The sequence below is a fragment of the Sciurus vulgaris genome, assembly GCF_902686455.1.
Source record: "Sciurus vulgaris genome assembly, chromosome: 4".
Lineage (NCBI taxonomy): Eukaryota > Metazoa > Chordata > Mammalia > Rodentia > Sciuridae > Sciurus > Sciurus vulgaris.
In genome coordinates this window covers 79,107,247-79,134,215 of record NC_136464.1, presented here as the reverse complement: position 1 = coordinate 79,134,215, position 26,969 = coordinate 79,107,247, and the positions used below count along the sequence as shown (strand labels likewise).

Genomic DNA, 26,969 nt, shown 5'->3' with positions numbered 1-26,969 from the left:
ACCACATATACATTCATCACATTCTGTGAAAGTTTTATTTTCATATGGAAACTGAGGTTTAATGCAGGATGAAGCACAAGGAGATATATTCACTGAAAACCTTCTTACTAATGTACACATTCCCACAAGGACCTAACTTCAGCAAAGTGAGTCTTTTTATCTAGCTCCAATAGAATATATTTAAAAAACACTGATTTGGACAAGTTCTTATGACTGCACCGGCTCTTATACAGTATTAAATATTGAAGACAGTCTATTCAAAGAATGATTTCAGCATCTAGATGAGATACGTGCTATGATAAGACAGGTTGGATTAAATTATGTTAGAAAGGGAAGAGTGTACTGTTGCTTTATTTTGATCCTCGAGGGTTTACAAAGTCAAAACTTCTGTAAATCATCTGAAAAAAAATCAAGGTACTGACAAGGCCTCTGATGCCCGAGGATGACCTCTATGTGGAAGACTTTTGCTGCAGTCTGCGCCTGGTCTAAAGTGGATGGATACAACCCGATTGGGAGAATCCATAAAGCTGCCAGGGACGGTGATGTCAAAGGAGTAAGGCGTCTGCTGGTTCGCGGGGGCTGTCATGTCAATGACATAGACAAGAAGAACAGGTAATAGAGTCTGCAAGTCCTGCAGCCCCAGAGGCAAGGGGTGTACCAGAGGAGGTGGGTCCGATGGTCAAAGGCCTGCACTACCCCGGCCATGCCCTGGAGGGGACAGGGCAGCTGGGTGGTCAGGCCTTCTTTCACCAACATGCATGGCTTTCCTATGCCCAGGGAGTCCTCAGCACACCATAGTACCTGTGGACCTGGGGGCAGTCTGTCACCCAGGCCTTCCTAAGGAGCAGCTACCCAGAAATATCTGGAAGAATTGGTGACATATTATATTAGTAGGAAAAGAAATATGTGTGAATGAAATGCCTGTTGTTTGGAGTAAACTAGCTGGATTTTTGTGCCACAAAATAATTCCCTGATCAAATATGGATTACTAATTGTAGATAATACAATAAGAAAAAAAGATAGAAGAAAATATAAGTCCTTCTTTATACATTTATATGTGTGTATGTGTGTCACACACAGAAACTTTTCTGAGTCCATTAGTGGCATCATAGCCTATCTTGGTATGTACCAACTGCAGTCATCCACCACTACTTTTAAGATATGGGCAAACCCTGCATTTCAGCTTTTGTATTAATCATATTTTGAGCCAGAGGACCAGAAATCTAATATCAAAATTTTAAAAATATATTTTTAGTTGCAGAGGGACACAAAAAACTTCATTTATTTTTAGTTGGTACTGTGGATCAAACCCCGTACCTCACATAGGCGAGGCAAGTGCTCTACCCCTGAGCTACAACCTCAGGTCCCAATATCAAATTCAATCACTGATTAAGAAGAATCCTTTGCTGTGCATAACCAATATTTATGACAACTTACAACAGCAATTAAAAAATGTGTTTTTTAAACGTTTTGGAGGAAATAAAAAAGTGATTTTCCCTCTGGCACTAAGGTCAATAATGATCCCTCTTGTTCTGAGTCTTCAACAACTTGGACTGCACAGCCACTGGTTCCTCCAGCTCTCCAGTCTGCAGATGACCACTGTGGGACTGCCCAGCCAATCTAATAAATCTTCTCTTCATAATCATTTACACACACACACACACACACACATCCTCTTGGTTCCCTTCTTCTAGAGAACCCTGACTACTACAATACTCAGATTGCTAAAAAAAAAAGTAAAGTCATTCTTTATCAGCTTCCCTCTATTGGATAGAGCATATACCCAATTAACAAGAGTATATATTCTTTACATAAATGAAAGTACAGAATTTTGATTTTGAATCAAGAAAAATATGTAGAAATTTGATATATTTGTAAAAATTGATATATTGTGCTATGATTTTTAAAGGCATCAATAATATAGTTTCCAAGTCATTCTAGACCCATTGGACCCAGGGAAAATGGATTGCCTTCAACTGACAATTTGTATAAAAATTGTATCTCACAACCTGGGAACAACAATTCCACTTCCAAGAATTGTATCTTAATGCAAGATTCATTTAAGAGAAAAATGAATAAATGCAAAGAATTTCTCTGTAAGCTCTGTTTAGTAAAATGAGATGGAGAATCTCAAATGTCTCTCAAGAGGAATTGATGGAATGCTATGTAACTATTTTAAGTAGCTATATTTACTTCCCTATAAAGATTCTCATGAGTAACTGGAGATATGGCTCAGTTGGTAGAGTGCTTGCCTAGCATGAATAAAGGCCCTGGGTTCAATCCCCAGCACAACCAAAAAAAAGAAAAAGAGATTCTCATGGCACACTTTATTTTATTAAAGCATTATAATTTTACAGAGTACTTGGGTTTATTATGACAAAAATCATATATGTATGGAATTTTATTTCAGTCCCCATTCTCCTCACTTCCCCCCACTAATACACTTTCACCAATAACTAGTTTTGGTTCCTCAAATGTTGAAATTTGAACATTAGAGAAGCACGCCAAGGTGCTATGGGGTCCGGATATCGATGTGTAATTAGGCCACCAGAGATTAAAGTAGGAAAAATGTTTTCTTGGGGGGAAAGAGAAAATAAAACAGGTTGATGGTCAGGACCACCACTCCAAGTAAGGGGAGCAGTAATGATACCACCATTTACCAGTGACGAGTTCTGCTTCCTAAGGTGTTGAAGTATGATGTTGTGGAAATGACAAGAAGGCACTTGGAAAGTAGAAGAAACTAAGCTTTATTTTATACCAGCAGGCCCAGGGGAGATTAGCACTCCAAAATTCTAAACCCGGATCCACGGTTTCTCACAATATTTATAGTTTATTTGACGTCATCTTAGATCCATCCTATCTTTGGGACTTTTTCCTCTATTTTTTTTTTTTTTTTTTAATTCCTAATCTTTGTGGCTGAAGGCCTTGTGCAGGGTCTGTAACATAAAGCATGGTCCCAGAACAGATAAGAAGAAACAGTTCTTTTCACAGACATCTATTACATTTCAGGAGGGAGTAGTCACACTCTTAGTGCAGTTATTGACACTACAAATGGTAGGGACCCTACTGCAGAAATTCTAAGAGAGGGGAGGGGAACTGACCTCTTCCCCAAGCATTGGACTCTTACCATAACATTTTCCTAATTTCATTTCACAACCAGGTTTGATTTTGCCATCACGACATCAGAGAAGCCTGCCAAGGCACGCATATTAGGCAGGTTTTATTTAAAGGTAATAAAACAGACATCGGGGAGGGAGAAGGGGGCCATGGCTGATGTTCTACAGTCCCAAGAAATAAGCATGCCTGCAAATCTTATAGATTAGGGTGTCCTTTGTTCTGTTCTCTCCCCCCTTATCTCTCCTTCCTGCCTAGGTCCAGGAGTTGCCAGTGACATCGCAAAAAAGGTGAACAGCAGATGGGCAGGGGGAGGGCCAAAGTGATTCAGGCAGGTAAGAGTCCAGGGGGTATTAATTAACAGCTCCCTGCCTGTAGTTCTTGACAAGGACAGGTACATCTGGTAATCAAGGGGCTCCAGAGATCCTTGACTTTCCATTCCACCAAGGGCAGTCTCCAACTTCCCAGATGCAGATGGTTTTCATGGCATCCATTTTCTCAATTTAACCTGATTCCCTGTTTCTGTATTAACTGCCTGTCCCCAATTCTGGCTTCATTTCCCCCTCTAGTTTTTAGGAAATCCTTACTGCTATAAGGAAAGAGGCAAAGACTGCTCTGGCTCTTTTGAGCTGGAAGGGGGCCATGTGGGCAAGCTGGTTGGGTTCCCTTTTAGAAAATCAGGTCAATTGAGGGGTCCACAGTAGAAGTCTGATTGGGGAAGAGAGGTTTTAAAGTCATCTGGGTTGTGGTGTTTTCTATGAGAGAGAAACAAAAAGACATGAGTACTGAAATGAGATTAATACAAAGTAAATGTTGCAGCATCTGAAACATGTCAATGAATATCATTAAGATGACAGAAGTCAATAATCTCTCACCAGGAGGTGAAAAAACTGAGTTGTTGTTCCATAACAAGGTCTAACAAAGGCTGGAGAGAACAAGGCCTTTATTTGGGAACGTTAACATTGTCAGAGGTATCAGGAATGTAAACACAACATTTAATTCTTAATGTCATTGATGTTCCCAAGAAAATATAGTTAAACTTCTTAAAGTCACCTGATTTCTGTAAAATATTATTTTATTGGTATAACCTGTGTTTGGTAGCAATCTCTATATTTCTGTTACTTAGGGCTAGATAATCATACTCACAAACAGATTAAACCTACCTGTGTAGCTTAGGAAGATCTGTAGGCCTTTAACTGACTACACATTTGTGACTCTGGCAGTTTATCTTGATAGTTGTCAGGCATGCCTGCCTAAGAAACTCTTTTGTAGCTTCCAGTCTTTACTATTCTAGGGGGCTAACACAAATATGCTTCTGATTACCTTTCTGTAGAAATGGCCTTCACCATGCTTTTATGATACTCTGTCAGGTGATACTACTTCTACCTGTGTGTGGCTCTGCCTGTCATTTAAGTAGTCTTTGAAATTAACACATATGTTTCATCTCATTATTGGAGAAAATAAGCCTGCATGCTAACTTTTAAACAGAAAGGAACTGAGCCAGAAATAAGAAAGAAAATAAAAAATATTTATCTGGTATTAACTATGTTCAATACATATGTATTTCTATATTTCTATACATTATTGCTCTTTTGATGACTTTTATGTTCCCCAAATTTTGGAGATTTTGTTTGATTAGTTTTCACATTTTACTAGTCAGTTGTCTTTTAGTCATTTAACTTATTAAGTAAACCAGTTTTGATTACTGCTTTGAAATATGAAGTACTCTACAGAAGACACATCTAGTTTACCAATTCTTTCTTTGTGCTTATAGTCAATGATTAATTTTACCTGTTTTTGGTTGTATTCTGCAATGCATGTTGGAATACCATCTAATTATATTTATGCAAACCTATATCTTCAATGATTAAGCATACATGTGTTTGAGTGCTTACAATGTCTTCAAACATTTTTGGATACATATTTTTGAATAAAATGAAGTATAAAATCAAAATCATACAATGAGAAATCAGAAGCAATGTGATATATTACTTGCCATTGAATAAATAGAAAATTTGCTGACTATACAATCTGGCATATAAGATAGTTTCATATTTCTTCAGTACTCTTTTTACCATGGAATTCCAGTTTAATATATTACTTTTCTATCTCAGCCCCTACTCATGAATTCCTGAATTTCAGGAAAAGTCTTATTTTTTCTTTTGCAGTTAAGCTTGGTACCTGGCACATACTGGGGACTCTAATAATGTTTGTGAATGTCTAAATCTAACTTCAGTTTGGTTAAAGAATCAGTATTATTATTATCTCCATTTGGTTTATTACTATTTCCATTTGGTTAAAGAATCAGTATTATTTAAATTTATCTAAATAACTGAATAGAACATCTTTCATACCTTTTTTATACATATACTCTGGCAAGTATAAGATAAATGAGTTTAAAACCTTATAAAATCATTTAAATGCTCAAAAAGTTAAAAATAAGAATAAGTGATTGGGATATTCAGCATCTAAAGAATTATTAGGACTTTGACAGGTGCATAATAAAATATGAGAAAGGGTCACAAGGATGATAAAACATTGAACCATGAAAGGGAATTGCTGAGTTGATGAATAGGAAGATTGCAAGACTATTCATTGCTTGAAAATTAGCTATACTCTATTACTGTAAAGTTGGAATTCATGTCAGAAAACACAAAAAAATACAACCATAGCTTGAAATGTAGATGAAAATTAACTCACCATAGTAGAAACATAACCACAGGAAAGACAGGGCCTGAACAGAAGTGTGGGGAATTAAATATCCTTTCAGGGGAATGAGAAGAAGATAGGGGGCACAACTAAAGATGCACAGACATAACAGGCAAAGTGGGGAGGGTGACTGATGTTTCAGGAGGAAGTGTGGGATCCAGTGCACCAATGGAAGGGGATAGTGCATTAGAGAATTTCCATGTCAGTATTGCACTGTAAGAAACAATTTGAATATAGAAAATGGACATGAAGCTGGATTGTATGGAATCTAGAAATTGCCATGAAATAGGTGGCTGTGTAGCCAGAGGGAGGTGTAAGTTAAAAATGAGAAATGCTGTCATGGAAGTTCTAAAGAGAAGCAGAACATCTTAGGTATATTTTAAATGTATTGGAAAAGTAAGCCACAAAGGAGAAGTTGATGGTAAATTGAAAAAGGATAAGTGATTGGTCAAGTTTTCAGAGATGATGAGAAATGAGCAAGATAAAATGAAGTGTTCAGGTGGTGGATTTTTTCAAAAAAGGAGCAGAGGTAGTTATTGTGTTACAAGAAAAAGAAGTCAACATGATGAACATCCTGAAATGCTGGGATAGAACTAAAGGAAGGTAGTTTAAAGTACAAAGTTCCTATTAAAGAGGTCTAGATTTGTTGAGTTCAAGACAGTCAACTTGGAGCTCTGGAAGAGGTCTGTAAATAAAGTTGATAAACCATGATATGATTTTCCATACCACCAATTTTTATGAGACCTTCAATGTATTAACTTCTCACCTCTCTCATTCTCATGTCCTTCCATTTTTAAATTACATTGTGATGAACAGAGGTGTAATTCCCTGATACTTCATCAAGGAAAGACTTATCATTATTACTGGTGGGGCATCTGCAGGTAGCATTGGGCTGTCAGTTCTCAGCAATTGCCTCCGTGGCAGGAAAGTTACCCTTATCCAAGGACAACTAATTTCGGGGACAACCCCACTCAGTGATTTTGGACAGGGACATAAAGGTCTGACCATTTGGGGCCCAAATGAGAGAATTTGGATAAGTCACGTTAGTTTTAGAGCTACCATTGTGCTGGACAGCATTGCTCTTTGGTTCTGCTGTTGTAGCTGGGATTCTCTCTTTGCCAGGCTTGCTGCTCATCATCTTTTCCAAGTCTGTTGCTCCAAGACAAATCATTCACCAAAATTTGGTCTATAAATTCTGCCTTAAAGTCACTTCTAGAAAGTTTAACTTGTCATTGAAGTTGCTATAAAGATGTAAAGAGATAACGGTGCCTATGAAAATGTTTTACACTAAGTAAGTGTAGACACTACATGGTTGATAGTTTAATAGAGTTCCTATTTCATAAAGAGGCATCCCATAATCTTCTGAATATCCTAAACTGGCTCATTTTAACAAAGTACTTTCTGTAAATACAGTATTTGTCCTTTCAAACATGGTCTGTTATATTCTAGTAATTTTTCCACGAGTTTAAATGCATAGCTTTGGAGGTATTCCTTGACCATAGGCATTCTTTGACCATAGTTACCATATTGAATAGGAATTAGTCAGGAATAGTACCTGACCATGTTTTAGGTTGCCTGTGACTATAGTTATAGGTAGTCCCTACTAAGAGTTAGAAACAACTCTATCTGGAACTTGCAGCTGTTCTGAAATATGATAAAGAATCTGTAATTACATGGACATATGAGGGCAAACTCTTAGGTAAGAGTTCAGGGATTCAAGATGGTGGGGGCAGGGTTATAGAAAAATGGTGCTGGAGGACAGGACAGAGAGACAAGTCATCCTGCCCTGTTTACAGAGTCCCATTACCATGACAACTCCCATCACTGAGAATGTATGGCCTATGATAACTCCCACCACAGGTTCAGCATTCTAAAATGACCAGTGAGGTAAAGTGGACAGCATTCTAATTAGGTTTCTAAAGTATCATGGGGTAAAATTGACCACTCTTCTAATCAGGTATTATAAGGGAACAAATGGATAAGATTTTAATCAGCCCATAGGGCTGATATATGAGTGTGTGTAAGGGTTTTCAAGCAGGAAGTGTGTTTACAAAAGCAGACTGGCTTCTCTTACAAGGCCTCAGTAAATCTCTAGCCTTCAGCAAGGCCCAGAGCTCTCTACAGGGGCATTACACTTCAAAGGAGGTGGTTTAGATCCTAGGGAAAGTCCTTACATTCCAAAAGGAAGGAGTAAATGGTGCTAATTAGTTTTCCTGCAACCCTGCTGGGCAGGAATGGAAGGGAACTCCCTCTCCTGGGGGCCTATTCCTGCAGACAGAGTCCTTAGTTTACTTTCTATCCAGGCCTGGATCAGTTACCCACTACACCAGTGGACCTCAGAGGGCAGGGACATCTGACATTCTTCCTGCATCCTGACCTGGAGCCGGTCCAAGTCTTAGGGGATGACATTTCTTTCTGGGCTCAACAAAGGACTCTCCACACTATTGCTCCTTCAAGGGGATCCACCTCAATCACCAGCATAACTAGACCTCGATCACACCCCCCCCAGAAGAGACCCATCCCAGAATAACTGGCCCCAAACACCCACACTCACTGCCCTTGTGGGCATGCAGGCAGCGTGGCTGAGCTCCTGAGAAGGCCAGCCAGGGTGCCTGGGTCCCAACCCCCAGGGTTCCAAGCAGGCAGCATAGTCTGGCACTCACGGGCCTGGAATGAGTCTTCTATCCATCACAGGCCAGAGGCAGCTGTGGTCTTCCTCTTTAGATGAACATCTCACAGCGCTATCCATAGGAAGGTTCCCTCAGTTTTCCTGGCAGCTCTGGAGGGAGCTTGGTTGCCTCCGTTCCCTCTGCTTGCTGACCCAGCTCTGTCTCCACCCACCCAGCCCACACCATCAGAAGGAACAGCATGAGGAATCCATGTGCGTGGAGCAAAGAGCACTGAACCTGGGGTCACAAACCTGGGGCATTCTGCATTAAGGCCAATTCTTAGCTGTTACATGGGAGGATTCACTGAATTTAAAAAACTCAATATTGGGCTGGGTTTCACTCAGGGCTTGGAGCTGTGGGGATTCTGGGAGCCCTGTGAGAGCTTTCTTGGTTGCAGGATTAAATCCCCAAGGCAGGTGTTTATGCTAAAGGGTGGGTAGGATCTAGCTAAGTTAAAGGTTAGTGTGGACAGAGAGGTACTTGGGGGAACATTCTAGATACAAGTCCTGGGGTAGGTAAACCCAGAGAGCAAAAACAAACCTCCTATCACAGAGATTCCTCCTTCTCTTGGCAGCCAGTGTTTGGGGGGTTCCAGCAGAGAATAGGACCCCACCAGTCCAAGAGACCAGGTGATAATGACTCTGTTTCTGAGAGATGTATCATTTGGACAACTTATCTAGAGGTTCTGCTTCCTACTCTAGCATCCAGAAGTTGTACTTACTTCTTAGGACTAAGACAGGGATTCAAGGTGGACAGTAATCAGAGTGCATTTAAAGAGGTTGCTAGACAAAGCAACATCCCAATGAATGCAGGCTGCTGTGTCCTTTTGTCCTTTGCTGACCTGGATAAGTTGAAATTGTTCAATAGTGGAAAAGATTTCATGGGTTATTTTTGTTGTTGTTGTTTTTCCTTTTGTTAGTTGTTGTTGTTTTATGTGATCTAGATTTGGTTAAAACCTGGAGAAAGCTACAACTGTGTTACCAAGTGGCCTTTCAAAGGCTGGCTCACAATTTCCAGTCCACAAGATTCTCCAGTGCAAGCCTGGGCAGTGCCTAGGTGGGGCCTGGGAGCAACAGGAAGGGGCCAGAGCCAAGCAGAGCACAGAGGGGAGGGGAGGAGGGCAGGGGTGGTGCTGGGTGGGGCCTGCCTGCACCACCACACCCATCATCCAGAGGCGCCTGATTTGCAGTTGTATAGTGAGAGTCAGACGTGGGCCAGTCTGAGTTCAGGCCCAGCAGTGTCTCTTCTTTCCTGGGAAAGGTGAACAAGGTGGCCTGGTGGAAAGCTTGGGTAAGTGGGGTCCAGCAGGGCAAGTGGGTTCCCGCCTGGTGTTGGGTGTTGGCCACTTGGGGCGCCTGAGACATCAAAGGCAGAACCTCTGATGCTGAGGTCAGCTCAGACTATACTTGGCTACCTGCGATGTCAAGCCCTGGGGAGGAAAGCTGAGAAGAGACTGGCCAGATCTAGAGGAGCCACCACAAGGATAGGACCAGAGTGGGGAAGATGGACTGATAAAGACACCTTGAAATGCAACAGGGAAGTAGGGCTGGGAAGAGTTCAGAGAAAGAACCGCTGCTGGGGTGGGGGTTCCATGTTGAGCTTCCTCTGAGGAATGTGTGCAGGGTGTGCACTTGAGCCTGCCCTGGGGAGAATGCAGCAGAGTGTTCTTAGGGAGGGAATAGTATGCAACAGGTAGGGAAACAGAGGAGAGCTCAACTTTGGAGAGTGCGTAGGTCTGAGTGACTTTAGGGCCCTGGATGGGTTGGAAATGCACCTGGAATCCATTGCCTGCCTTGTGAGGATCTTTGGAATCTGCCCTGTGGGCTTCTCCAGGCCCCCATTTTTGTAGTATGTCCTTGGTTTTTGGTATGGTTTCTGACTTAAGGGTCAAGATTGCTCTGTGCCTTTCTTATAAAGACATTTCTGTCTGCCAGCTTCAGTGGGACAGCCTCGAGATAGGGTAAGGCAAAATGTGGCAGCCCTTTGGTGCCCTTCATAGAGTGTAATACTGTTGTAGCCCATAGGCTATGTAGTCAGCTTGTGGAAAGGTGCCTGTGTGGACTCATCCCTCCTGGGCTGGCCCCCAGCAGGATCCTGAGGCAAATCTATAGAGGGCCTAGGATAGAACCTACAGAGTCCACACTAGATCATGTCCAGCCTCTGAGACCCGAAACATTGCCCCTGTTTTTCTAAAACTGGGAAGTGAGGCTCTGCTCTCAATGCAGCAAACCAGAGCTGGGGAGTTAATAACAATAATGCTCCCAACCCTATCTTCCAGTTGGGTCACACAGCCTGCTGAGTCATAGACCCTTGGATGCCAACTTGGGGGCAGGGGCAGAAACTAGACACAGAATGCTCTGTGGTCCCTCAGGGTCCCAGACGATCTGCATTCCTGTGGGTGAGGCCTTCTTCAGTGAAGTGTCCCAAGAAAACCCAGTGTCTGGGAAAGATTGAATCATGAATTGAGTGGGAGAAAGTAAACAGAGCTCTGAGTCAGGCCACGAGTAAAGTCCCAATACCTCTGCTCATTAGCTGTGGGGACTGAGTCCGGCTGCCTCTCCTATAAATTGGGACATTAACACCTGCTGAATGTGACTGTTGGGGAAGTTGATGAAATCCAAAGCACCTGACACAGGAAGGCTCTGGTCACAACTCCTAACAGCAGTATGGGCTCTAAAGCAAGGGACACAAGGTATGTGTGCACATAGTTGGGCCACATCTGGAACCACAGTGGTCATCTGGATGGAATTTACACCAAATTTATTGCCAACAGGTTCTGTCGTAAAATATGGTGCTAAGAAATGAGACAGATTGTCATAGACATTTGAAATTCAAGCAAAAAAAAAAAAAATCTACTCAAAAGAGATCGCCTTACAGATATACAGTAGGTAGAAATCTACAGTGTTTCAGGATCTAACAGGATTTACATAAAGGGTAGATGAATGGATCAATGGAGGAAGGGAGGGAGGGAGGAAAGAGAAGGGAAGAAAGTGGAATGGAGGAAGTGGATGAATAGATGGAAGAAAGGAAGGAGAGCGTATGGAAAGAAGGAAAGGTAGACAGATGTGGTGTTAGGACGGCTGAGTAGAGAACGGAGGAATAGATGAGTGGGCAGATGGGGGACGATGAAAGAGATAGGTGGACAGGTAAGTGGAACATGAAACAACGTGACTGAACTCCTTTCCATTTGAAGAATCTCTAAGGGTCCTTCAGATTCAATGCCTATCTCCAATATCCCTCACTATTCACCATTTCGCCCAGAAAACACCTACTCAAGAGGGATCCTCCGTCTCTTAAGTATCTGAGAAATTATGCCAGGCACAAATCTAGAGAGCCCTTAGTCAAGCCCTGGATTAGAGGTTTTCAAGTCAAGGGCCAGGTCTTAGGTTATCTGGTCTACTTTCACAATCCTCACTCATCCTGCAGTTCCTTCTAAAACCGCATCCTGAGACCCACATGAACCTTTGGATGTGCAAATGCTCTGAGCTGCCAGGATGCTCAGCAAGGTGCCTGGTCCTCTAAATTTCTGTGAAGTACCCACTCATTAGGAGAGGGTAGGCTGAGCTCAAGCCACTGGAGACACAAAAGCATGCCCAGCTCTCCAGTCATCCAGCCATGTCTGCACTTTCAGGCAGCTATTCAGTCTTAGGAATGCTTTTTCTCTTTTTTTGTTTTGTTTGCAGTACTGGGGATTATCAAAGACTTTGTGTGTGTGTGGGGGGGGGGTACTGGGAATGAAACACAGGGCTGCACACAAGCCTGGCAAGCACTTTACCTCTGACCCAGGGCTGCACACAAGCCTGGCAAGCACTTTACCTCTGATGATGGGGTGGAAGGAGTTGGGGATGGCAGGCCTTGTTGCCTGCCCTCAAATGGTAAGATGAGGTTGGCAGAGTTTTCATGACTTCTCCCTGAAAGCTCTGGTCCTGTTGGTTCCAGTCTGTTGGACGAGGAGTTGGAGGGCTCAGCTTCTGACCTTCAAGGTCCAAGCTGTTCCCAGTGTCCAAGAAAAGTGCTCACCATATAGTGCAGTCTACCACAAGGGCCAGGAGTCTGCACTGTCCTTCCTAGCCCTGCCTGCTTCCAAGCAGTCTTGGTTCTTTGCAGGTTGAACAGGAGGGTGTCACAGTGAAGGGCAGCCCCCACTTCAGTCCAGACCCAGATGCAGAGATCCTCTACAAAGCCATGAAGGGGAATTGGTGAGTGGACATCCATGGCCTGCTACTGGAGGACTGGGCCTCTCTGGGGCTTTGCCTCTGCAGTCACAGCCCTGAGAGTTACTGTCATGCAGAGAATTACACTGATGCTAGCTTCCCCGTTAGTGGTCAAGTACTGACCTCCCTACCAAGACTGGAGAAGAAGACAACAGATGTTCCTCCCTGAGTAATAGGGAAAGGGGAGGCTATTTGCTGTGTGCTCTTGTGCAGTCTGGGTTTTCTCACTTGTAAAATGGCCCAAAGAAATCTGTATCGCTTCGCATTTTGAATGAGATGATGAAAGTACTGGGCCTGGCATGGGCAGTGGACAGGAGTTCAGTGGAGCTGAACCAAGGGGGCATTAATCACGTGGGTTCTGCAGTTTGTTTCCCATTGGATCTATATGCACTCCCCTTTGTCTTTGGCCATCTGGGTACCGTAGAAGCATACTGTGTTGGCTGGCCATGGAGTCGGCTTCCTTCTGTTTCCAGCATTGGCCCAATTCCGCCCTCATCACAGCTGTGAGTTGGAAAGGCCCATTTGGAGGCCCAGTCAGAAGATAAGCCCTGGTCTCTTCCCAGAAAGGATTTACTCCTTACTTGGCTCTGCCTGGTGAACTGGGGCATTAAGAACTAGCATTCTCATCAAGGCCCTGAAGCTTTCTCAAATAGCTTCCTGCCAAGTTCTTTGCTGTAACCCCACTTACCAAATGAGAAAACAGACTCTGAGAGGTAAGCCTGCTTTTCCAGTGGCATAGGTCCATGAGCTGCTCTATGGGTCTAAGATCCAGGGGGTTGTGGATATTCACTTGTGACCTTCTCCCACTATGACCAACATGAGGGGTGGGGAAGGGATGGATATCTCACTTAACCAAGCTCCTAAGACCCAGGGATGATATCCAGAGCCACCTGGTCCTCAGATTCTATCCCTGCAAGGCTGGGCCTGAGATCTACTCCAACATAATGTAGGTGGAAGGTGGATAGTGAAGAGGTGGATTCTCTACCTCTTACTCACTCGATGAAAATCATCAGAGCATTTGGTATGGCCCCACTGCTCAGCCACCAAGCAGTTGTTTTCCCCCAACCCCAGCACTCTCTTGGTCTCCAGGAGGTAGTAGTGGCTTTCATGCTATGTATCTACAGGGACCAACGAACAGGCTATCACCGACATGCTTACCAAGAGAAGCAATGCCCAGCGGCAGCAGATCTCCAAGTCCTTCAAGGGTCAGTTTAGCAAGGTAAAGGGAGGGCTGGGGACTGCAGCCTTAGAGGTGGCTCCATGCTGAATGAGTCCCATCTCTACAGTCAGCTTACTGGAAATATGGACATATAGGACAGTCTTACACTAAACAATTATTCGTTATCCATCTGAAGTTCAAGTTTGAATGGCCATCTATTTTATCTTGAAAACCTATTTATAGCTGCTCAGCCCCAATCTTGTGTTGGTCTTCGACAGTCTGACCCCACTTCTCCCATCTTCTCTCCAGTGCAGTTCTCACAGTTGTCCAAGCTGCTTGGGGTTGTTTCCTGACTCCAGGTTTCACTCATCCAGCTCCCCGAGGTGATCACTCTCTCATGGCCCCACAATGTAGGCCCACCTCCCTTCTGTTTCATGGCACAGGCACCTTCTCCCAACATTTGAACTACGTGCACTGGCCCCCCTGCCTTTGGCCACCTGGGTACTGCAGGAGCATTTCACCTCTCTGCTGCCACTAGAACGGAACCAGATAATTAGGGGTGTACTCTAACAGGAATAAATGCATGCATAGCTACAGTGGCCTACAAATCTTCATTGGCTCAATTGTTATCTTTGGAAATTTAATCCAGAAGATCAGTGATAAAGTCCAAATATTCCCTTGGAGAAATTAGCATGCAGTTTATAATTCTTCTCCCTTAATCTTCAGAGCTGTGCATTATTCTTTGCATTCAACCTTTGGAGAAACTAACATTCAGAGAGGTTGGGTAATACTCAATGTTCTACTACCTGTAACCAACAAGGTTGTAATTTAAATTCAGGTCTAACAAAGCCCTTGGTCTTTCTGTTATTCTTATGCCAGTTAGCTAGGTGTGGCCTGGTGGTTCCTTGTAGAGATGTGTACCCTTTGAAAGACACACGTATAAGAACCCTTTTTTTCTTCCTTCCTCCCTCCCTCCCTCCCTCCCTCCCTCCCTCCCTCCCTCCCTTCCTTCCTTCCTTCCTTCCTTCCTTCCTTCCTTCCTTCCTTCCTTCCTTCCTTCTTTCTCCCATGCCTATGAGCCAAGTAACAGTCATTTAATGGTGAGAAAGCAGCACACTGCCACCCTCAGAGCTTGCAGGCTGGTGAGCAATGGCCGTTTTGCTTAGGATATGATCATCACTAAACTGAGTGCTGAGTTGAGTCACCTGTCTCTCCATCACCCCTTAAGCAATGGTATGAATCAGGATTCTATTATTTGTTTTCAACAGGTCAAGATGCTGATGCTTAGACAGGCCAAGGAACTGACCCAAGAGACCCCAGGCAGCACATGGCAGAGCCCACAAGAGAATCCAGCCCTAGCCCCTGGGCCAGCTGCCACCTGTTGCCTGCACTCCCATGGGCCTAGAGGATAGTATAATCTTCTTTCCTTCTTTCTGCCTTAGGATCTCACTGAAACCTTGAAGTCAGAGCTGAGTGGCAAGTTTGAGAGACTCATCGTGGCCCTCATGTATCCACCATACAGATATGAGGCCAAGGAGCTGCACGATGCCATGAAGGTAATTTCTCTGAGCCACCATTTGGAGTGACCACCTGGGTGTTGGATGAGCCCAGCAAGTTTGCTGCTCAGATGACCACCAAATACAGCAATTGACTGACCATTATGGGGTCCAACTCAGTACTTCTCAAAATGGGGTCAGAACTGGTGTGCAGTAGTATTAGTAAGCCAGTTTTACAGTCCCACACACAGTTCCTGGGGCTCACTTTAAACTTCTTGGCACACCTTCTGGTTTGGCATATTAGGAGGAACAAGGACCCCAGTGACAATGATCATTTCCACTGACAAGCTGCTCACTGCCTGGGTGGTGTCAGGCATTTTACATTTTGATCTCTAATCCCTCCTTCAGGTTGAGGGCAGTTTATTATCCCTGTTTACAGATAAAGATGCTTAGGCTCAGCAGGTGGAGCCACCTATATGAGACCACCCAGCTAAGGAGGGAGAATTGGAACAGAGCTTGCTCACTGTATCCATCACTGAACACAAATGTGAAGTTTCCCCTAGTAACAACCTCCAACAGAGGCCCCACTGAAGTGGGCAGAGCAGTAGCGGTGCTTTCTGAAGTTCAGGCAACTGGAGAAAAACTGATGTGGACGGTTGGAGGTCATCGGTAGAGCACTCCAGCGCACAAAGGTTTCTGTCCCCAGGGCTTAGGAACCAAAGAGGAAGTCATCATTGAGATCCTGGCCTCTCGGACCAAACACCAGCTGTGGGAGATAATGAAGGCATATGAGGAGGGTAAGGCAGCTGCAAAGATGGGTTGGGGGGCCTCACATGGAAATGTCACAGGTTTTGGCTGCTGGGCAGGTAATGAGAGTTGACAGTGTACTAGGACACAATGGAAAGGACTTGTAGATGTAGCTAAGCATCTACATGTGCCAAGTTGTGAACCTGACAGTGAGACTGGACATGATTCAGATCTGATCTCAAGGGCTTCTGTGGGGAGGAGCGTGGGCCTCACCACACTGCCCCTCTAGCATTGTCACCACAGTCTGCTTCAGCAATAGACACGGTGGCTCTTTCCTGGCTGTGCACAGGCTGCCCCCGGGAATAGTGGAAGATCATCTGCTAGGGTCTCATTGTCATGGGGCCACTGGTCACTTATCCTGTGTAGTGACCAGTGCAAGGAAAGCAGAGACCAGTCAGGCCTCCATCTTGTGGACTCAGTGGGGAAGTTTGCCTGAAAGATTTGGCCTTGCCAAACCTAGTGATGAAATGGAGCTGTATCAGCAGGTCCTGGTCTGGCTATTTCACCTTGTCCATCACTGTGCTTTGAGCTTGGTTGGGCATTTATGTCACTTGTGGCTCTAAACGATGTCAGGTGATTGCCAGTTGGCCACCTAAGCATTGTATTCTGGTCCTATGCCAAGAGCTCATCCTTCCTAGAAGACTTTAATGGGGAGAGATGTGGGAGACAGGGCTGAAAGGAGGAAATCAGGCCCTGAGGAGGCCCTCGGTCTCTTTCATGCCTCCTGGTCATATTTCCATGCAGACTATGGGTCCAGCCTGGAGGAAGATATCCAAGCAGACACGAGCGGCTACCTGGAGCGGATCCTGGTGTGCCTCCTGCAGGTATCACCGGGTTCCTAGGTCCCCATGGCTTAGGGATCCCAACAGCTCACCCCAGGGAGCAGCTATAAAGTAGAGCCACTGGGATCTGGGCTTGGGTGTATTAGGTACATCTCGGCATGGTTGGAAGGGCCTGACTACGGAGCCTCTGTGCCTCTCCAGACTCATTCAGGTGAAGGCACCTTGAAATTGAGAGATGAGCAGCCTGTCACGATCAGGTCCTTCATGTAGGTCCCATGCCAGGCTTTTTATCTAGCTCTCTGAATCCCCAACCCTAAACAATGTATAACAGTGTTTCTTCTGTTATACAAATGAGAAATCCAGGGTTTGGAGAGGATAATTGGCTTTCTAAATGTCCATGGCCAAGAAGCTGCAGAGTCCTGCCTGTCCTCTAAGCCCCATTGTCCCTTCAGCTCCAACTGTTCTGGTTGCCACCCTGTCTTACAGAACTGTTGTCTGTGTTCCTAGGGGAGCAGGGACGATGTGAGTGGCTTTGTGGACCCAGAACTGGCCCTTCAGGATGCACAGGTGAGGCTGTCTGGCCTCTATTATCTGGACTTCAAGGGTTGACTTGGGTACTACACCTGGCTCCTTTTCCCATGGGGCGTTCTTTGACATAGGGGGGACCTGCCCTGCTCACTTCTGCCCTCTGGTGTCTGAGAAGGGAAGTGGAGGTGCTGGGTAGATGTGAAGGAAGAACAGTAACTTGGATTATAGGGTATGGGTTGAAGCTCTGTCCTACCAGGACAAGCCCATAAACCTAGGGGCACCAGGCCAGTGCCGGAAATGCATGTACAGATTTCCCTGTGCCAACCTGCTCAGTGCTGCCCAGAGGTAGGGGAGGGGTTTGCTTTTCCTAAAGTACCTTCAGTCCCAGTGTGGAAGAAATAATTTAAGCCAGAGCTACTGGGATAAAAGGAGGATAGGATAGTGAACTCCTTATCATAAAAACAGCCATGCAGAGATACTGGCCTTGTTAAATGAACAGGACCTGCCCATCAGCCCCAGCTCTGGGGCTCTGGGGTTCTGTCCTCTAACTCCATTTTCTTCTTTGTGGGCTTGTTCTGGGTGTCCTAATGCTCGGATCTCTATGCAGCAGGAGAGAAGATTCATGGGACCGATGAGATGAAATTCATCACCATCTTGTGCACACGCAGTGCCACTCACCTGATGAGAGGTATGGAGCAGAGGAAGGCAATGCCAGGACACAGGAGCTGCCCTGGATTTAGGGCTCTCCTTCTGTGGTGAATGTCCAGTGTACAGCCTTGTCAATTGTGGGGTTGGGGAGAAAGCCACAGAGCCTTGGACTCCCTTTCAACCAAGAGGGTGGTGAGGGTGGGCTCTCTGAGTGTAGTCTATAATCTGCGAGTCCCCTAAGTGGAGCCCTCTCTCCACAGTCTTCGAGGAGTATGAGAAAATTGCCAACAAGAGCATTGAGGACAGCATCAAGAGCGAGACCCATGGCTCACTGGAGGAGGCCATGCTCACTGTGGGTAAGAACAGCGGCACAGTGCTCAGATGCACATATGTCCATAGGCTGTGGGCAACACAGAGGGCAAAGGGCAAAGGTCCCAGGCAACAGCAAGCAACTGGACCCCATGTTCATCTTCATGGGTTGTCTACACAAACCCCATTCCCTCAGCATGTATCCTAGGATTGTTCCACCCAGAGAGTCTCAGTGTGTCCTGCCAAGGAATCTCAGTGCTGTCTACATGGCACCCATATGAGGGTGTGTATATATGTGTAAGCAGGTGGACATGTGTTAAAGAAAGAACATGAGTGTGATTGGGTGTAAATGTAAATATGTGAGGATGTGCATGAGTTATGAGTGAGAATGTGTGCATGAATGTGTGCATGCATGTGGAGATGTGTTTGAAAGATAGTGTGTTTATGTGTGGTTATGTGCATGTATATGCAAGAAAGTGAGTACATGCATGAGTGTGCAGGTGTGTGACAGTGTGAATGTGAGTATATGCATGCATGTATGCAGGTGTGTGACAGTGTGTTTAAGAGATTGTTTTTCTGTTTTGTTTTAGTTTTGTGTGTGTGTGTGTGTACGTGCATGCATGCACATGCCCAGGGAGCATTCTCTTTCTTGTTGCAAGACCTTGAACAAAGTCACTCTTCTGAACCAGAGCCAGAAATGCAATTGCAGAAATGATGATGTGAGATTTGAGTGCCAGCAAAGGTTTAGTAGTCCAATACCAGTAGTGTCAAGAACCTTCCTCATAGCAGGAAATCAGCAGGACCCAGTCTAGAGCACATCTTAAGATTCAGAGCTGAAATCACAGTAGAAAGTCTTTGCAGAGTAGAGACCTGTAGCCCAGGCAACAGGACATCTCTACACCTCACACAGTGGAGCTGAGGTCAGGGCTACTGGGCTGAGGCACTCATCACCACACCAGGCTGCCACTGTGTGGAGCCCAGCAATGAAGGCACTCTTACCTCAACACTGTCTCTCTTGTAAATGCTGTTTTCTGAGATTCCCCAGACAGCTTAGAGCCTGGTTATAAAATCCAGTCTATGTTGGAGCATCTAGGCACACCCACTACCCCATGTCAGCAACACTGTCAGCCCTTAGGTCCTAAATAACAAAACCTCCTAGTTAATATCCTCTGGTAGGGAAGAGTAGAGGTGTGTGGGGCCCCACTGTGCTGGGCACTTCCTGTTCATTTCTCCTCAAATCTCACTCTCTCACGTCACATATGAATCAGGGTTGTCAAGCAAAGAAGTCACACCACACCATTGAGACGAGTTTAAACACATACCTATGTCCCTCAAATCCCACACTTCTTATGCAGCCTTGGCTTGAAATGTTACCTCCTCATGCAGATGCCAACTCTCTCCAGGGACATCCATGACAGATGCTTCATGAAAGAGCAAGAATAGGGTCCTCTCTCTCAATAAGGTGTCCACTCTCTCAATCAGGTGTTCCTGGTGAATTGGTTCCCCTGGGCTGAGCTGCACTAATCACATAGTAATTAAAAATGCAGGATTCCTGCTGGTAGGGCTCTCTGAGGTCCTGGCTGTCATGCTGTGATGCCTCTGTGGAACTGTGGAATTCTTGGTGGTGTCTGGGTGAGAGCCTAGGGACAGTGCTGGGTCTAAGCTGTTCTCTGGCTTATCTAACCCTGTGGATGCCCAGTGGATTTCATATCTCACCATTTTACCTGCCTGATCTGGACTTTGGATCTATGCCTAGTGTCCCAGTCTCCCTTTTCTGCCTCACCTCCTGGTACAAAGCTTTGAGGGATATAGGCAGGAGTTTAAACCCTGCCTCAATGGTGCAGTTGCTTTGGACTTGTTGCTTGGACTCATCTGAGACATGACAGTGAGTGAGACTTTGAAGAGAAATGATCATGAAGTGCCCAGCACAGTGGGGTCCTGCACATCTGCATTGTTCCCTGCCAGAGATTATTAATTAGGCAAGGCACAAACAAATATGCCAAGACTTGGCAATGCTAACCTCTAACACTTGAGACAAAGCATAATTAAATGAAGGTATGTGCAACACCGCCTACAACCTTGAGAATACTAACAGAGTTTTTCTGTTTTCCAGTGAAATGCACCCACAACCTTCATAGCTACTTTGCAGAGAGACTCCACTATGCCATGAAGGTAACTTTTCTATCTATTGCCTCCCTTACAGTCTGCCATATATGTCACCAACTGGATAACCAGGAAGCTCAGAGACAGTGGATAACCACCGTCTTCAACACTGAGGTTTCTTTTATTCTCATCTCTTGAACATCAGAAAGGTTTAAGTTCTCAGGGAAAACTGAGTCTAGAAAAGAGAAATCACAACTGCAGGGGAATTTGAACAGGTGCATGCAAGGGTGTCCATTGTACTGAACTGTTAGCATTCTAGGAGATCCATATTGTCATTGCCATCCTAAAGATTGTATAACTGAGGCTCCCACTCAAGATTACCCAGCTGCTAAGTGGTAGAGCTGCTGTGAATTGAACTTAAGCCTGTCCATTTGTTCTTTTCATTGTACCACATGGCCTCCATGACAGCAGATTTGTACTAGAGGTCACAGGCAAGAATTTCCAGGAATGAAGGCACCCTTGCCATGGTCAAGTTCAGAGGAAAATTGCCACACATAGTGCATTTGCCTGTGACACCTTGGTTTGCCTGTTGTACAAAAGGCTACCTGAGTCACAGATACAGATGCCCAACTCACTCATCACAGTTTCTGATGTTAGTTAGAAACTAACTGGAAGATCGTTAACTTGATTCTCCAAGGATAGAGTCAGTGCCCTTCTTCTCTGATACATGGTTGCTGACACCACCTAAAATAAGAGGCAGGCCAGAAACCCCAAACTCCAGAAATGAGAAAAGGCATGGGATTCCCAGGTAGCTTCATCTGATGTGAGACTGGTCTGGGATGAAAGAGTGGGAAAATCCTATGTATGAAATGGCCATTTAAGTCAATTTTGATGTGCTGCTTCTCTAGAAAGAAGTATTGTTTCTGGAGTTGTGAATTTTTGCGTCTAGAATCTAATGTGGCAAACCAAACGCACAATGCAATTTGGGGCACCTGGGTTCTAGAAAGGAAAGAGGCCTGAAGAGTGAGTGAAAAGATATTGAGATTCGTCCTTGACTATTGAGGTGGACAGGAAAGGTGAGAAGTGATGGTTGATTGCTACTGTCTCATCCAGGGACCAGGGACACGTGATGGGACCCTGATAAGGAACATTGTTTCCAGGAGTGAAATTGATTTAAATCTTATCAAGGGTGAATTCAAGAAGATGTATGGCAAGACCCTCAGCAGCATGATCATGGTAAGTCATGAGTTCCCAATTTTCACTCCAGTTTGTGACATAAACATTACTGAGAGACCTAGATGTTATGACCTATGTGCAAAATGACCACCCCTTTCCTGTGGGTATCACATGCTTGAATTGGTTACTTTGTGATGTATGCAGGCAACAAGAAAGAGGGCAGTGTGGCTAGAGCCCAAGGGGAACCTCAGAGGGAAAAAACGGAGGTCAAAGCAAGGAACTCCCTCTGTGTCTGGCTCAAGAAGTTGACTTTGCATATGAGTTATGATTATGCCTTTGAAAATACATGCAATCCTTGTAGCAGAAGAATTCCTGTTTGAGAAATCAATAAGAGCAAATCCTTTAGTAAATTGGGACTCTGCTCAGTCTAGATTTAAATAGTCCTGGCAGAAAACTTTTGGGGAAATATATTGGATGGGCTCCAGTGAATTGCTTAACCAGATTTTGGTTAGTGAAAATTCTAAGTCTTCAAATGTAGAGTGATTGTTACATGACTACAACTATGAGAAAAAAATAGCTCATATGGCAATCAATGCAAATTGAGACCTTGACAATTTCATTAACGTAAGTCAAATCATGATACTCATGTGCAAGTCTTCATTAGCTACTAAATGAAGTCACTAGTTCTTCTATAAAGGTTTGGTTGCTACTCTATTTTCTAAGAAATACATGGTTTGCAATACAATTTGCCTGTGGTCTCTTTGGATTCCATACCTTATGTTCTGCATCTGTGGATTCGACCAAAAGTATTCAGAAAAAAATTTCATCTGTGTTGAACATGCACAGGCCTTTTTTTCATGTTATTATTCCCTAAATCATACAATAAAACAACTATTGATAATGCACTTACATTGTTTTAGGTACTGTAAGTAATCTAGATACGATTATATAAGTACTCAGAAGAATGTATGCAGTTTATATGCAAATACTACACCATTTTGTATAAGGTACTTAATCAAGCATCTGCAGATTTTTATACCCATGGTGCGAGGAAGGAAGATCCTGGAATCTATTTCCTGCTGAAAGATGACTGTATGTTTAAAAACAAAAACACTTCTGCTTTAAGATGTTTCAGAATGGGGCAGCAAATAGGCAGGGGGTAGGGAAGGGCTGGAATTATTCTTTGTTTTGTTTTAGACTTCCCAGGCAACTTTGTCAGGAGGCAGGAGACAGGAGGGCTAAGCACAAACCAGCCTAGTCTGCTACTATGTCAAAGCAGATTTTCATGAATCCTCTCAACCACACATGGTTATTTATGCCATTGGAAAGATTCCTTCTCAGCATTTCAGTTAGAGCCACAGAACATTTCCAAAGAACAAAAACTCTATTAGGTGAACTGATCACTTCAACCTAAGATGTAGACCCTGTGGTAGAAATGTAAACTTAGCAGACTAATGATTTCAGACAAAAAATTTAAAAAAAAAAAAGTGCAGCTATTTATCCAGCAATAGATTTTGATTTTTGTTTCCTAATGTTGTCACTTAAGAAAAATTCAGTTGGAGTTGTGAATGAGAGAACCAAACATTTTTCTTTAGAAAATGTAGTTAAAAACAACAAGATTCTTGGTAAATTTTCCTAAACTATCAAGGAATAGATATTTCCTGAGATTTAAACTTCTTCAGAGCAAAGCAGAACTAGCTCCAGTCCTTCCCCTCACCTACCACTACCCTCTTTGGGCCCAGTGTCCTTAACCACAGAAAAAGAGAACTGGGTGGTTTCCCCTTGCCTGTTCCCCTGGCTCTACATGCCATGACTAGGCAGTCCTATTAAGACCTGCTAATGACTAAGAAATGGAGTTATTGGATCTGTTGGGTCCATCTTACAGGGGAAGAAACATTGTTCAATCCTTATATCAGCTGGTTGCTGAGTAGGCAGGCTCATCTTCTTCCTACCATTCACTCCTCACTACATCTCAGCAAGATGTCTGCCAACACTGATGGCATTTTGTAGAGGACAGAATGTCTCACAGAGGTTAAGGTATGGTCAGTGTAGGATGACAGGGCCACATTACGTGTCAGTGGCCCAAAGCCTGAGCTCTCTCTGCCCCATGGCCCTGCCTCCAGCTACAGCTCTGGATGCCCTGCTTTCAATCTTGGTGAACTTAGCTTTAAATTACTGTGACCAAATACCTGAAAATAACAACTTACAGGAGGGAAGATTTATTTCAGCTCATGATTTTAAAAGTTGCAGTCCATGGTTCACTGACTCCATTGCTGCAGACCTGTGGTGAGGCAGAGTGTCACAGCAGAGGGGATGTAGTGGAGCAAAGCTGCTTACCTCAAGGAGCTGGGAAGCAAAGAGAGAAGGATAAAGGGGTGAGGGACAAGAAGTACCCTTCAGTGCACCCCCAGTGACCTACTTCCTCCAAATAACCCCTACCTACTACACTTTCCACTACCTCCTAATAATGCCATCAAATTAATGATCTATCAATGGATTAATTCACTGATGAGATCAGAGACCTCATCATCCAATCATTTCCCAAAAGCTGGACCTCAGAACATGACTGCATTGGAGAATAAGCCTTCAACACATGAACTTTTGGTGGACATTTCAGATTCACACCATAGCACTTGCCTCCCTGAACTACAATAGCAGGTGTTGAAAGAATAACAGGTTGTGTTGAGTAAGTGAATGGTTGAGTGCCTGAGTGAAACATGGGAAAGAACCCCAGGGCAAAAGATGGAGTAATGAAGTCACCCACACACCTTTCTTATTTAAGAGCACACTGTCTCTGTGATCCATTTTTTACAACCACCTCCCATGTAATTAGTAAGAAAATTTAAAAAAAAAAAGAGATACAAAGCAGTAGTCTGAAATGAAGAACAAGGAAAGAAGAAAAGTAAGGAACCTGTGGTGTAGGAACACCTAAAGAGCTGGGCCCCACCCAAAGAAAATGACTTCTAGTAATAATAATAGTAGGTGCTCTTGACCAGCCAGGTCAATGTCACAAACACCTCCCTTCTAACTCTACTGTGACTTCTGCCCTCAGGATGACACCAGCGGTGACTACAAGAATGCCCTGCTGAGTCTGGTGGGCAGTGACCCCTGAAGACACTGAAGAATGAGAGCAGAGGCTGAGAAGCTGGAGCTGCCAGCCCTGCTTGCACAACCTTGGCAATGGATAAGGGTGGAGTGGGAAACTCAGCCAAGATTTTATATTTCTATCTCCCAGTTTCCAGTGCTTTCCAGTCAATATTTCTGATCCAGAGGATGAGACCAGCCTTGGGTTCCTCTTTCTACCTCTTCCTCCGGTCATTTGCAGGTGAATGTACCATGCCAACCTTCACATTCCTGTAGCCAGACAAATATGTCAGCATGAAGGGGCCTGCAGGGGCTCAGTGGTCATTCTTTACTTTCTAGACAGTTGTTTCTCAAGTTTTATTGGTCAATTGTGTAGGTACAGGTTACACAGATCCCTTGGCTCAGCCCCATCTACTGAACCAGGGTCTTCTGAGGAAGAACTAGAGTGTTCTAAGGAAGAACCAGAGATTATCTGTCTCAGCTGATATACTTCTCTATCAAGCAACCAGTGAGAAGGCCATGAAAACCCTTTTGTTTTAGAGCTCATACCATTGGGGAAACTAGTAAAGGGACACTTTTCCATGACAATTGGGATGCCTATAATATTCATTTAAAAGCCTCATCAGAAAACTTGAAGCTTTGGATAGAAGAGAAATTCTCAGTTCATCCTGTTAACAAATTAATTAGATTAGACTACAAATCAAAGTTCTGACCCAAGTACACAATGTTGAAAGAGGCTTAGATTTGTTCAGTTGCCAACTAACTCCTAACACAGCATGTAGCATAGGGCAGCATGCCAAACCCTGAGCACAACTCTCACCCTGACCCAAGGGCCACTGAGCCTGGATATCCACAGAAGCCAATGGTAGTCTTTCTAAATATATTTGTTTTGCAGAATAATAAACATTTGTACAATCAAAAAGCATTTTTGGATTTTTTACAGTGACCAGGGTAAGACCAGTTTCATTGATCAGAAATGGATCTTTGGGGAGCAATCCAACCTCGCACCTCTGTGGGCATTTCTCTGAAGGAACACTGAGGGGGAGCTGTGGGCACTGTTGCCCCAGGGAAAAAAACCTGTGAATGAGTACACTTCTAGTTACTTTCTGATTTGTAGTCAACATTTCAGGGTTGAAAGGAGCTTTAAAATCACTTTATCCTATTCCAGCCTGCAGCTTGACTGTTCTCCCTGGCATCCAACCAGGAGTGATCCTTGGTGTCCTAGGGCTCTGCTCGATATGTGTAGAATGTACATAACTGTCCTCAAAAAATGGAGACGAGCTGCCTTCTTGAAAGGTCAGATCCTTTTCCAACTGAGCCCAAACTTGCCCACTGCTCTCGACTCTCATCTAGAGCCACAACTTTCTTTCCTAATAACGTTTTAATATCTGAAGAAGGCCCACATATTCCAGTAAACCTTCTGCCAAAGCTAAATGTCCCCAGTACGTCCAACTATTTGTTGGACTCTGATTTGAGGCCATGACCTCTGAACATGCTCCACTTTGCAAGCTCCAGAGTGTGTCTGCAAATGGTCAAGGCATGCTAGGGAGACGAGAGCAGTGCAAACTCTGAGGTCATGGGATGGGAGGCGGATTCTGGATTCATGACTCTGAGCTCACACTGTCTAAAACTAAGTGTGCTTGTATTTCAATGCAGGGTGGGGTCCTGGTTATAATTGCTGCCCTAGATATAGTGGTGTAAAACCATAATTTAATGGTGTTCACAGATTCTCTAGATCAAGAATCCAGTAAGGAAGATCTAAAAGTCAGGGTGATTATAAAGCAAGAGACTTCAATAACATGGAAAATTCCTCATTCCCGTATGTGGTGCCTGGGTGAGATGACTGGAAAGCTGGGCTCAGCTGCGACTGCCCCGTGGAGCCCTGACATGCAGCATTTCCAGCTGTTGTGATGTGTTAGAAATAAATCACTAGGTCAGTCTTGAATTAAGACATGGAATTTTATTCACTGGCGGGTCAAGGGGCAGTGACCAAGTTGTCTCTGCACACCTCGATCCCTTGCAGAAGGTAGGGTATCTCTTTTATAGCCAAAAACCACAAGCCGCCAGTAAGTCAAAACCATAGCAACATAGGAAAGTGGGTCAGAATGATCCAGTTCAGGGTACAGTATACTACCCAAGAAAAATGGAAACTGAAAAGAGAACATAATAGT

At 44.2% G+C, this 26,969-nt stretch overlaps 1 protein-coding gene across 2 annotated transcripts; it reads left to right on the top strand.

The window, feature by feature from the left end:
- The first annotated feature begins 9,715 nt into the window (after positions 1 to 9,715).
- Positions 9,716 to 25,830, top strand: LOC306660175 (annexin A8-like protein 1). Of its 2 annotated transcripts, none has more exons than XM_079138367.1 (11): positions 9,716 to 9,782; positions 13,831 to 13,925; positions 15,308 to 15,421; positions 16,068 to 16,158; positions 16,913 to 16,992; positions 17,458 to 17,518; positions 18,074 to 18,166; positions 18,387 to 18,482; positions 20,549 to 20,607; positions 21,652 to 21,774; positions 24,767 to 25,830. In XM_079138367.1, the coding sequence occupies exons 2-11, from the start codon at positions 13,857 to 13,859 to the stop codon at positions 24,824 to 24,826; spliced, it is 846 nt and encodes a 281-aa protein (XP_078994493.1). In that variant the 5' UTR covers positions 9,716 to 9,782; positions 13,831 to 13,856; the 3' UTR covers positions 24,827 to 25,830. The 2 variants fall into 2 exon arrangements, with proteins under 2 accessions (XP_078994493.1, XP_078994492.1); XM_079138366.1 differs by lacking the exon at positions 9,716 to 9,782 and adding an exon at positions 13,217 to 13,419 and having other exon boundaries at positions 24,767 to 25,826.
- Positions 25,831 to 26,969: the final 1,139 nt, after the last annotated feature.